The sequence below is a fragment of the Aspergillus aculeatinus genome, assembly GCF_003184765.1.
Source record: "Aspergillus aculeatinus CBS 121060 unplaced genomic scaffold BO66scaffold_3, whole genome shotgun sequence".
Taxonomy (NCBI): domain Eukaryota; kingdom Fungi; phylum Ascomycota; class Eurotiomycetes; order Eurotiales; family Aspergillaceae; genus Aspergillus; species Aspergillus aculeatinus.
In genome coordinates, this window is record NW_020291472.1 from 81,570 (window position 1) to 94,328 (window position 12,759).

The window sequence follows — 12,759 nt, forward strand, 5'->3', positions numbered from 1 at the left end:
TGATCGGATGATCATTGACTACTTCAAGGTACCAAGTCAATGAAGATTGGTCTATCAATTGGCCTATAGACTGAACTGTGAAACTCAATTCTGAATAGAACAAAGAACCCAAGCTCTGTGTTCCTGAAAGTCTACGTACTCCAGGAATCAAGGGATGCCATAAACATACAAAATATGTGTGAAATACTACATTCCAATGGCTACAATACGGGCCTAAGGAATCAAAAAGAACATGATCTGCACCAGGAATCCATTGGCCTATACTAGGCCCAGATTGGCAATAGGTTTGGGAAATACTTGACGGCTCGAGGCCGACCAACGCAGGGCAGCTTAGCTGATTGTTTACCCTGGGTGTCTGTCCTCTTCTGGCCGTGGTTGCCCTAGGCCAAGAGGTATGTGTTCCGCTTGCCTCATTCGATCGTTGAGCATTGTATCAGGAAAGGCTGATTCTATGACGTGCTAGCCTAACCTGAGCAACTCCCACTATTCACTGCACTGATAGCCTTCTATTGATCGGTGCCCTTTCATAGTGGGGCTACCATATGGCGTCGAAGCTCAAATGTTTGGCTATCAAGGGACCCGCATTCAAGGGGTTCATGAGTTGGACAACATCAGACAAGAGGCCATAAACAGAACCGAAGTACCAAGCTACTGTCTTGTTTGGTCTATTTAAGATCCAGTTTCCCCTTGAAATTGCTCGAGCTCGATCCCTCGTGCTCTGTCAGAACGACGTGTCCCCCTTCAGCTATACTTCCGACCCTTGTCTTTCATTTGTGTGGGGACTGGGGTAGTTCTCGTTCAGACAGGAGTTGATCTTCTCGGTACAGCGCTTGGTATTCGGAACAAGTCTTCGCCATGAAGGTCCAGACAGCGAATCTCATCCTGGGGTTTTGCGGCTCCATCATGGCCCTGCCCCTTCATGATGCATTTGAGAAGCGAGCCTCCCCGACACCGTCCTCAAGTCATGCTGTCCAGTGGTCCAGCTCTGCCGCAGTTTCGTCGGCCTCTGTGCCTGTCCCACCCAGCAGCTCTTTGTTGAGAGTACCTATTTCCGCGCCTAGCTCTGCGGCAAAGGAACTCGGTCCCGCCAACTATCATGCTCCAGCGATGATCAACGGAGCTGCTGTCAACGGTTTTCCACCCACCACTACCGCAGCAACCGCCGCGGGCGCTTCCAGCACCTCTGCAAGCCCTACGACCACGAAACCGGCGAGTTCTCCGACTACCACGGCTGCCGGAGACCATCCTAGTGTTGGAGGTCAAAGCTCTGGCGGTTACAGCAGTCTATCTAGTCAAAGCCAGCCTAGCCCCTACGGACAAACGGCCCCTGGAGGTCAGAACACTGGCCTCCCGAGCGCCCCGTCTCAAAGCCAGCCGACTCACCCAGCCTCGGCTACGAGCACTGCCGCATACAGCGGTGCGAACTCGGCGACTCAGCCTACGCCTTACGGTCAATCCTCAGGATTTGGTGCTTCTACATCCTCCGACCAGGCGTTTCCCTTCGGACAATTGAACCCCTTCGGACAATCCACGGCCAATGACCAATCGGCTCAATACGGGCAACCTGTCCCGCAAAGTTCCAGCAGCGGATCTGTGCCAGCCACTGGGAATTTCCCGGGTGTTCAAGTGGCCCCTCAAGGATCGACTGCGAACAACGGTGTATCTACTGGAGCGCGTCCTCAAGGACAAACGTCATCGCAGGGTTCAACCCCTAACACTGGAGCATCTAGTGGCGTCCGGCCCCAGGGACAAACAGCGCAACAGGGCTCAACTTCCAATACCGGCGCCTCTGCCGCAGGGCGTCCTCAGAGTTCCACTTCGAACAAAGGAGCATCTAGCGGTGCACGTCCCCAAGACAATTCGGCTCCAGTGGTTCCATCCACAAACACTGGAACCAACAGCGCGTATCCTCGGAGACAACCTGGCTCGGACGGATCAAGCGCGACGGCAGGAAAACCTAGTGAAGGACGCCCTCAAAGCCAGTCTGCCAGCACCGGAGCATCTAAGGGCTCTGCGAACACTGGCGCATCCAATGGCGCGCGTCCCCAGGACCAATCCACTCGCCCTGGTTCGACTACAAGCAACGGCACGCCTAGCGGAACACGGCCCAAGGTTCAGTCCCCTAACACCGGAAGCGCATCCGTTCCTCAAGGTCAATCTGTGGATCCTGAGTTGATCGGTTCCCAACTCGCCGACCAGTATGGTCTGGATGCCGCTGGAGAATTGCTTCCCCCGGGCTACAACCCTGTCGGAACAGCATCTGGTGACTATGATGAGTCGACTCCTTCGAGCTACACGGGAGGTTTTCCCTCTCAGACCCAGGCCGCTGCTCCGGCTAGTGCCAGTCAATCCAACCCCAAAGGTTCTGTAGCTTCAAGCTATGTTGGCACTGTGCCAAAGGGTCAATCTGCAGCTGCTGGATACCTTGGAACCATTGCTCAAAGCCAGCCCTCCAATTACGGCAGCTCTACTCCGCAAGGCCAGTCTTCCGGCTCTAGCTCTGGAGCCTCTACTCCTCAGGGTCAATCATCGGCTTACGGTAGCTCCGCTCCCCAAGGCCAGTCTTCGGGATCTACCAGCTCGATCCCTCAGGGTCAGTCATCTGGATACGGGAGCTCCACCCCTCAGGGTCAGTCAGCTGGATACGGAAGCTCTTCTCCTCAAGGCCAGAGCTCCGCCTCTCAAGGCTATTCCAGCGGCGTCGGCCCAGGGGGCGATCCTGTCTACAACGGGCCTATGGCAGGCCCGGACACCCAGGGCCAGACTACCGGCGGTACTGGAAAATCTTCCGCAGGTCAATCGAAGGGCGCCGCATCACCATCCGGTCACACCACGAGCTCCGGCCAAACTCCTCAAGGCGGTTCGTACGCTGCTGGATCTGGGAAATCTCAGCCTGGGCAGGCACAACCCCAAGGACAGGGGCAGGCACAGGGCAAGAGCCAGACCCAGGGACAAGGGCAGACCCAAGGAAAGAGCCAGACCCAGGCACAAAAGCCAAGCCAAGGTTCCGCCGCGGGCCAAGGTCAAGGACAGAGCCAAACTCAAGGAAAGGGACAGACCCAGGCACAGGGACAGACTCACGGATCCGCTCAGACCGAGGGCCAAGGACAGAACCCGACTCAAGGATATGCTCAGGGCCAAGGTCAAGCACAGGCCCAGGGACAGGGACAAAAGCCAGGTCAAGCCTCCGCCCAAAGCCAAAGCCAAGGACAGAGCCAACCCCAAGGAAAGAGTCAGGCCCAGGGACAGCCACAGACCCAGGGACAGGGGCAGAAGCCCAGTCAAGGTTCTGCTCAGAGCCAAGGCCAAGGAAAGGCACAGACCCAAGGACAACAGACCCAAGGACAGGGACAGACTCACGGGTCCGCTCAGCAAGGACAGAACCCGACTCAAGATTACGCTCAGGGCCAAGGGCAGGCCCAAGGAAAGAGCCAGACTCAAGGACACTCTCAGGCCCAAGGGCAAGGCCAAGGGCAAGGGCAAGGGCAAGGACACTGAGGCAACGGCCGAGCCTTCGGGAAGAATGTGGGGATCCTAGTTGATATTTGTAAGCTCTCTTGTACTTTCTTGGCAGCTTCGGCGCTGTACTAACATTCTATGTCTAATTAGCTCATAATATGTAATGGAATTAATAAGCCCCTAATTGGTTGAATTGAACTGTCAATGTTATCTCGAAAGCGCCAGAATCTTGTAAACACTCCATGTAAACAAGACTTAGGTCCACAGAGCTCAGCAACCAGGAATCTTCTGACGCAAGGGAGTAGGAAGGACGACTCTGGGACAGATTCCTCCGGCGTATAGGGTAGTAACTAACGACGTATGCACGACTTGTCTTCCTCGGCAGTGTGCAGTGGGATGAAACAACCGTGCGGGCTTGCTTGAGATAACAAGCACACAGACTTCCAAGGCTCCCGGAGAGTTTATGATCTGTTCGCCTCGCCTTCGGGGGTGGCCACACAGGTACAGAGACAGAACTTATCTTGAGAACTGTGAGCCTGTCTGTCAGTTAGTAATCGGACATCGCAGCCTTGCAACCCATACTATACGTAATACACATCTGGCCACGTTCTTATTTTGGTAGGTGCAGTTCAAGGCTTTATTGTACGGGTCCTGCTCCGATCAGCATGTATGGTACTGGAGCTGTCATTTATGAAGCAGTCAATCGTGACACGGTTCAACCACTTGGAGAGCAATGTACAATACTGTGTTTTTAATAATATACTACTGGAAGGTTGATTATATAGATCACAAAATATAGAACATGAAATGTACAATTCAATTATGTAGCCACTCAACTGCCCAACTTATAACTTGTGATATACCACAAAATTGTCACCCCAAACCACCTATCCAAAATATATAGCACAGTGCGGAGTACCATGCACAAAGAACCAATCTACAACTACATCCTCTCGTATGCTTACTCCCCATCCCAATGTGTACCGTACCTATCGGTATATTCAGACCAGTAAAACACAAACCCACCCACAGCACAGACCGCTCCCCTCCCCCCAAAAGACAGATCGATTCCCGGACCAAACCGTATGGTGAGTGAGGCATTTACCGCCTCCAATCCATCCACAGACGCACCCATCCATCCCATCATCGACTCCACCCGGCCTGCATACAGCACAGTACGGAGTACATCCATGCATAAGCCCTCCTCCTCCTCCTCCTCGACCTCCTCGACCTCCCATCCCCCGGCTGCTGCTGCTGCTGCTGCTCCCCTGTTTTTTTCTTAGGAGGTTCCAACAGTCCAACCCCAACCCCAACCCCAACCCCCCCTCTTCCTTCCCCTCTAAATGCAAGGGACCGCCAACAAGCTTTCGTGGTGTAAGGCTTGTCGGGACTTGGCTTTCTGGTTCCTTTCAGGGAGTGCGGAGTAAGCCCGGTAACTTAGACTACGATGAAGCACAATCACACTGACGAGTTCGAGAATCCCTACCGGTGGTTGGATTGGCAATATCGCTGGGGCGGTGCGTGTGTATGAGTCAGTCAGTGATTGATTCGAGTTGCTGGGTTTTGGGCCATGTATGGTGACAGTACGGGGTGGAAATGGATGGAACTAACAAGTTGAGGCTATCTCACAAGTCCGGTATACAAATAGTGCCCCGGAACAAGTTATACAGTACATCCGCACCACACACCAAGACGAATAGTACTGAAACTGTAGCTAGCTATAGGGTTGAAAGCAGAAGCTGACTTAACTTACCATTCCTTCCGCGCTTACTGTAAAGTGCATATGCATAACCAACCTTCCTGATCAAGAACCCGCACGGTTACAACTCGTCTGGGTCGACCCTCCCAAGCGACAGGCGATATCAGAATGGGCATCTAAATCGGTGATTTGAAGCCCCGAAAAGGATTACACACACCCAATACCCCCTTACCTCCCCTCCCCAAAGGGAAACAGGTGTATACCTTCAGGCTAGTATATGTATACGGTTTCTCCCTCAGCCCAGCCACACAGTCCACGGAATACACCGACCATCCCAGACGGCCGCCGGCGCGACGTCGCACAAATCGACCGCGACAGTGTAACAAGAGCAAACACTGCAAAGAAACGCAATGTCTCGAGAAAGACACCCGGCTATTCGGCAAGGACGGTCATTGGTTGGTTTCTGGATAGGTCAGTCATCTTTGAATGGAAGGATGGAGCTGGACGGATGGATGGCATACGCATACCTCCTGTACTGCAAGCTGCATAATGCATACGTATCTACCTGCTATTACACCGCTGCTCTGAGCTCCCGGGGAGTACCTGTGAGGCTCACCGCTACGTTCTGCGTTTTGCTGAGTCCAACCCGGTGGAGTCAAGCTTATACACGGTTTGTTTCGGGACGAGGTACAGTAACTACTCAGTGTGATCTCATACCCGGAACGTGTTTCCTTAATGGATGGTCAGTGCCAGCAAACAGGTCTATTGGTCAGATATGATATCTATATGACTAGTATGTACGTTATGTGATGTAAATGGATGGCCACAGACAGACTGTGAAACTGTCGCCGCTGACAGAGTCTATAAACTCAAGAGAACAAACGGACGCATAATCCAAAAAAAGTAAATCTTTAGATCAATTGATGCTATAGTTTAGTGTCACTCGCGGACCGGGCTAATCGAACAATAAGAATCAGGCATTTATCATCATCTCTCATCAAGGTCATGAAGACGTTGGTGGTCGTCACTCAGACGGTGTGGAGGTGGTGGTAAGGTGCTGCTAGCAGACCACAAGGACTATCGGTAATTGAACCCTTACTGCACCCAGGGTTGCACGAAGAAGTTGGCCTCCGTGTTGTTCTCGTCCATCGAGGTCGCGCTGGAATCGTACAGCCCCACAGGCCACATCGAATCCGCTGCAGACGTTGTCATGGGCATGCTGGCCGTCGGGGTGGTCATGGGTTTGTACGCTTCAGGAGTCGACATGGCAACAAAGGCATCTTGCGAGGGGAGAGGCTTGGACTCCATCCCCATGTTCGCCTGGAGCTGATGCTCAAGCGCAGCGGTGGATTCGTTGGCCGACTTGAGGAAGTCGTCGATGTCGATCGACTCGAGATTATTGGATGACAGCAGCTGAGCTTGGGGCAGACCGATGAATGACGACGCCGAGCTGATCCGATAATGGTCAATGTCCGAGCCTTCGCTCACACTGGTTAAGTCGTGGAGATCACTGCCCGTACGGCCGAGACCAGAGAGAGGGGCAAAATCGTCCACTTCAGAGATGTCTCCAGATGAAGAAGGGGCCGGAAAGCCAGGGGCCATTGCATTATAGTCGAAGCTTGCGTAGGAGGGAGCTTGCGTGCTGGCCGCGGCCGGGACGTCCGAATACAGGGGAAAGCTCGACCAGTCCACAGGGGGAGCGCTGAATCCAATGGGCATGTCGCTGTCCGGCGAGGTAAAGTAGGCCTCCTTATAAGGATCTTGGAAGGCCATGCAATTGACAGGAGACGTGGCTGTTGTTGGGAAAGTAGAATATGACGAGACAGGCAAGCCGCTGGTCACCAGCTGATCCAAGGGAGTCTTCGCCATGGGCATGGTGGAGACCGGTCCGGGGACACTAATGTCGCTGGGCTTCTCCATAGTCTGGGGTGGTGGGAAAAACGACGAGAGGTCGAGTGGGGGAACAGTCGTCGAAACAGCGTTCGGCGGCACGACGGGGGCACTCTCCGGAGACCCATGTTCGGACTTGACCCGGCGATGGAGTCGGTGGCTGGTCAACTGCTCGGGGGGCTGCTGGTTCGCCAGACATTCGTTAAGCAAGGTCTGCTGGGCCAGAGGAAGGTGGTCAACCGAGCGGCGAGCCACGTCGGTCGTCGAATGAATGGTGTGGGAACGAGGTATCGTGTAGGGCAGACCACACTTGTGAGCCATGTCATTATGCTTGTGAGCCGGTTTGTGGTGACCATCGCGGAAAACGGTGAGAGTGCTCTCCGATTTGGTCGACGTCAGCTGAGGCTTCTTGGGCTGATCCAACAAAGCCGTGGCTGGCGGCGGCGGAAGGCCGGTTTCCGGGACGGTATCCAGGTGGGGTTCCTTTTTCAGCGCGCAAGTACAGCGCTGTCCATGAGTGCAGCCACATCTCGGACGGGAGTCCTCTGTAAAATCCATATCAGAAAACAATGAACCGATCTACCAACACCATCATGCTCACGCTTGAGATCCCGCTTATCAGCAGCATGGGGATCTGTGTCATTCTTGTGGCTATGTTTTTTCTTATCACCACACTCGCACTTGGTGTGGGTTGTCCGTGACTTGCGTAGGCCGCGACAGTGAGCGCATTGAGAGACTGGGCGGCCTTTTTTGTTGATGTGGGTCAAGGGGCGGTCTGCAGCAGCAAGGTTAGCGAACAACGCGATCGCACGACTCGAAGCGGAGGACGTCCGCATGGACCACCTACCACTGTGGTGACAGCTGCTGACCCGGTGACCCCGGACGCAAGCTTCACAAGCCCACTTCTCGCCATCGATAAGCATCGCCGCGGTTACTGGGTGAGGAACATGCGATGATTCGCGACAAGAGGTAGTATAGAATCGGGTGTGTAATTGAGAGCGGGGGAAGAGAAGTCTCGCGCCTCTCTTCCTTTTTTGAGTTTATGATATATGATATAAGCCGAACAGGAAGACCTGTCGGGGGAGAAGGAAAAGGGCCGTCAAGGCGAGAATTCGAGGTATAGGTATGTGGTCCGTCGTGAAAATCGGACCAACAGAAACCAAGGAAAACTCCAACAAAGCAGGGGTATCTCCGGGGAATATCCCAAATTGTACCAGACCGAGTCACAGAAACGCCGTTTTTCACCTGTCAAAGGGGTTGAATCGCAACTGAGGTTTCAACGTCGATACCGACTACCGGTGCTTTCAATTGCCAATGGGCGCAATGTGCGACGGGATAGCGGTAGTGAGTTTCGTCTTTCTTTTCTTCTGCACAGCGCAACACTCAGGTGCTAGAGTAGGCAGTAAAGGAGTTGATTCCGTAGCGAGAACAGATATCGTCTTAAACGAGGCACAAACATATAACCACAACGGGTGGGAAAGAAAAGAAGCGGGAAAATCTCAATAAGAGAGAAAGAGAAGAGGATTGAGGGAAGAGGAGGGGGGGGCCAAAGCCTACGCACCGTTTGGCGCCGGCCGTGAGACAGGACACCAAATACCGGCTGTGGCGGCCAAGATAAAGGGAAAAAGCGATCGATCTGAAGGCAGAGTTGCGAACGTAACCCTGTGAAAAGAGGAAGAAGAAGAGAAAGAGAAGGGGGGGGGGAAACGGGAGAGGGGAAAGCGGGAAGAAGTAGTCAGACAGACCTCTTTGGGGGGGGGAGCCTTCAATCCACAGAGCGGCGAGTGTGAAAGTGGAACAATTCGGCGGCCGCAAGGGAGTGACATCTTTGGTCTCTTTGCTCTCCTCAAGAAGAAGAAACTAGAGTAATGAATGTATTTTTGGTAACAATCTTACCCGGTTCGGAGTTGTATGAAGTTGAAGTTAGTTAAGTTACTACTTCCTGTAACTACAGTACTTTGACTTTCCTACATGTTGCCCCAGTCAAGATCATTTCTGGTCAATTCTGACGAGCTGAAAATGATGTTGATGGTGCAGATGATGGCAGGGATGATAATGATCTTGCTGCTGAAGTACTCCGTACTAATAATGATATTGTTGATCTGTCTTGCGCCAAACCATCGACTAAATCACTTAGTATTTCTCCTCGGCAAACTCACCAGCTATGAAAAATCTTGATTCTCTGTCGCTCCACCATCCGTTTCCCAGTTCCATGGGTTTTACTCCGCGCGTGTGTGTGTGTTTGACCGTTTGACGAGCCTCGTGTGAAAGAAATGTAGGCACTGTGCACACACAAAGTCACACACGAAACGAATCTGTTCTTAGTGACTTCAGGTACGCGATCCTGGATGTCAGCCTTGTGGCTAAATGAGACATACCAGACAGTATAGAACTGGTAAATGTTCTGTTTGGTTGTCCTGTCCTGTCCTGTCCTGTCTTGTCTTGCCTTGTCATCTCGAATCACCATCAGCTCGATCAACATTCGCAATGATGGCAGAGCACACATTCACCATGGCAGTGGTACTTGCGTCGTACGTCAAAGCGGTCTCGTCCCATCCTAGCTAGCCCTTTTCTCTTCCCCCCTCCTCCGCAACCGACATGCCTGTCTCAAACAGAGAGGTCTCTCCGAGGCATGCAATGCAAGTTTACACCCTACCAATGCTCTCGCCCTGGTGCACTGCAGCTACCACCAGAAGGGTAAGAGGTGTCGGAGCTGTGACTTACAGCTACGGTCTTCACAACGAAAAAGAAAATGACCAAAACCTAAGCATTTTAGCTGCAATTGCAATCTCAAACTCGAACAATGCACAGTACGGAGTACTCCGTACATAGACCCCAATGCAAGGAGAGATCTCCCGACACTTTCAATCCGGTTGTTGCATTGGAGGTTCTCCTTTGTGCTGCCTGTTTCCTTTCTCCCATCCGGATTTCTCTCTCTCTCTCTCTCTCTCTCTCTCTCTCTCTCTCTCTCTCTCCTCCACAATTGCCAATATTCTCAACTCCAATGACTAGACCGTTGTTTAAACCCGCGCTTCACGCCCACCCTCAAGCTAGCCCCACTGAAAATCGTTAGCTTGCGTGCAGGAGATAATGATAAGGCACGGAGAATACCCTCTTCGGGCCTTAGGTCTTAGATTAGGGCTCGAACATGCGGGTTAAAGAGGGTTAAGAGAGGGGGGTGGGCACTGGGAGCCAGAAAGATGGAGACCTCAATTGGTTTTACGGAGGCTTGTTCATAAGGGCGAACCAAACTCTGTCGGGTGACCGATGGATCCCGTTACGGAATTCCTGGGGCAGAGCAAAGCAACCGGCCCGGTTGACCACAACCACAATGGTTTACCTGGCGGTGGCCCGTTGGGTGGGATTCTTTTACCCAGACGGGCAGACCGGCCTTTTACCCATCAAGTCACAGACATACGGCGAGTCAGAGGCAGACAGATAAAGTCATATGTGTTGTATAAGTAGTGGTGGCTGACCAAGGAGCCTGTTGCTGCGACGAACGAGGCCCTGACAGTTGTTTCAGTGGGTGAACCAAATCGGCTGGCGCCAGCAGACAGACTACTGCAGTGTAAGTCAATACTGTATGTATGTACTGGTGGGATCCCTGAATCGAGATTCCGATCCAATGATTTCCGTGCGCTCACGCCTGTTGCCTTGGGAAAGAGAAAAAGTACAGCATCCAGTGGTAGTCGGCCAGATCAATGAAAGAGAATATTTGCCACGCTCACTCCAGTCAAAAGTTCTAGAAAAGAGGATTTAAACCTTCCATGCAGTCCGAGGGGGAAATAAAAATTTGTTCCGGCCAGCCATTCAACAAAAGTTGTTGGCGGAAAATAGGAACGTGCGGATGGAGAAGACACTGGCTGACTGCCACTTTACCCACGGTTGATTTCGATAGCATGGACCCAAGACAGATACTAGGTAGATAATTAAAGTCGAGTCTTGCATGCATCAATCAGCCCTGACAACGGAGTGCACAATACAGTGTATGCCGTACCTTTGTGCGTGCACTAGCCAACGTGCAGTCTGGAGGCTGACACTCTTATTCAATGGCTCCGGTGCTCAGTAATGGAGCCAGGTTGAATTGTCGGTAGTTCCGGCCCCTGCAGTGCTACGTTCTTGAAATTGTCTCGATCGAGAATCCTCCTGGCTGCGTGATCGTTCTCAGATTCAGTTAGGTAAAGTAGGCTCAGGCCCTGCGTAAAGTCGGCGTAAAGGAGATGGATGTATTGGTATTGTACCAGGGCGAACCGTCTGTAGGCAACGCGGACCGCCGGCCGCGGAATAATGACCTGCCCAGGCCAGGTTCCTGGTATTGAGGATCTCCATTGCACCGCGCATCGCAATCCAGGGTCGAGATACTTGTTTCTCTTCAGGTTTGCCTGGCAAAGATCTAGAGGAGGCTCTTCTTGAGATCACTCAATCGATATTGCCTCACATCACGATCAGCCAGATGTCTGTTATGTCTTCAGATCTGTTTAACAAGTCGTCGAGACTTTGAAATCCCATCGTTGAACATCACGAGTTGTTGGGGACTGCGGGATGGCGTCACAGTTTCTGCTTTGGGGCAACTGCAGCTTTGTCCTTGTCGGTCGGTCATGCGGCGGGGCCTGATCTACACGATGCTGGTGGATTGTCCCTCCACCAATGAAACTGACCATTTCAAGGATCAGTCGGGTCCCTTCGGGGCCCTTGTGAAGACGGGCCCTGGCAATGTGGCTAAATTACTGCTTCGTATGGCCCCAGGCGCTACTTCGTATCAGCCGAACAGACAGCTGGGCAGATGAAGAATAGATGGGCAAATATCGTGGTTCACGCCAGCAGATGCTTCGAAGGCATGTATAGCTTCATATATGTGCAGGCCGCCCTGGCACACAATCCGACGCTGCGGCAGGGCCAGAGGGGTGGAATCGGCTACTACAAGTACCAGTAACTAACCCCGGTCCATCTTCAACTCGGCGCCTCCCAGCCAACAATAAAAATAGCCGAAACAACATCATCAACACGAGAAGTCACTAGCGAAGCAATGGTCAGCACTCATTTAGGAGACTCCCCGGAATTGAGTCTTTCAAGTCATCGAGTCCTGTCTATCTTTTGCCTCAAACTCCGTTGAGACATATGGCATTGGCTTGGCTTGCCATCCTGGTCGTATAAAATTCGTCGTATAGAATCGTGGATGCTGTGAGTCGGCGACCCCACTTGTTGAACTAGTCCAAAGCCCGTTTATCATACCTAGTTACCAAACGATGCCTATCTAGTCTAGGTTGTCTAGGTACCCTGTCGACTAGGTCAGTATTCTCCATTCCCCTTCACCCAAGTGGCTTCGCGAAAGTGGATCGCAAACGCTGTTCAAAACGTGTACCTACATGAGTGCGTGCATCGGCTTTTGTTTTCCCAAGTCTTGCATAGAAGTACTGTACTTTCAGGTCTTAACTCGATGCGGTCCGCCACAAAGTCTCATCTGAAAAGACTCCAGCCCAGCTAATCCCAAAAATTCCAGCGAAAAGTGGTGTGTCGGGAGATCGCATGTCGGCGATGAGAACCAGTGATATTGAATGCTTGGCTTGAGTTTAGATAGACGAGACTGCTGGTGATCCGCCAATCGCAGTGCCCATGTACGCAGGGTGGGCCATGTTTCAGCCTACCATTGTGCACCGGTCTGCCCCAGCCAACGGACCGTGCCCGCGATGTGGAGGAAGAATGGAGGCCAG

General features: G+C 52.5%; 2 protein-coding genes across 2 annotated transcripts; one reads left to right on the forward strand and one right to left on the reverse strand.

The window, feature by feature from the left end:
• Positions 1-855: 855 nt before the first annotated feature.
• On the forward strand, positions 856-3,498 carry BO66DRAFT_434246 (uncharacterized protein; the record flags this gene model as incomplete). Its single annotated transcript, XM_025650767.1, has 1 exon — positions 856-3,498. One exon carries the CDS (start codon positions 856-858, stop codon positions 3,496-3,498), a length of 2,643 nt encoding a protein of 880 aa, XP_025508263.1.
• Positions 3,499-6,095: 2,597 nt separating this feature from the next.
• On the reverse strand, positions 6,096-8,204 carry BO66DRAFT_107136 (uncharacterized protein). The gene is made up of 3 exons (XM_025641800.1): positions 7,896-8,204; positions 7,650-7,823; positions 6,096-7,593 (listed from the first exon to the last, which is right to left on the reverse strand). Exons 1-3 carry the CDS (start codon positions 7,969-7,971, stop codon positions 6,254-6,256), a joined length of 1,590 nt encoding a protein of 529 aa, XP_025508264.1. The 5' UTR covers positions 7,972-8,204; the 3' UTR covers positions 6,096-6,253.
• Positions 8,205-12,759: the final 4,555 nt, after the last annotated feature.

Bases quoted from the DNA above. Each gene is read 5' to 3' on its own strand.
- BO66DRAFT_107136 (XM_025641800.1), bottom strand. From the start codon at position 7,971: ATGCTTATCGATGGCGAGAAGTGGGCTTGTGAAGCTTGCGTCCGGGGT. The intron at 7,824-7,895 runs GTAGGTGGTCCA...TTGCTGCTGCAG, and splicing joins CAGCAGCTGTCACCACAGTG to ACCGCCCCTTGACCCACATC. The intron at 7,594-7,649 runs GTGAGCATGATG...TGGATTTTACAG, and splicing joins TGATAAGCGGGATCTCAAGC to AGGACTCCCGTCCGAGATGT.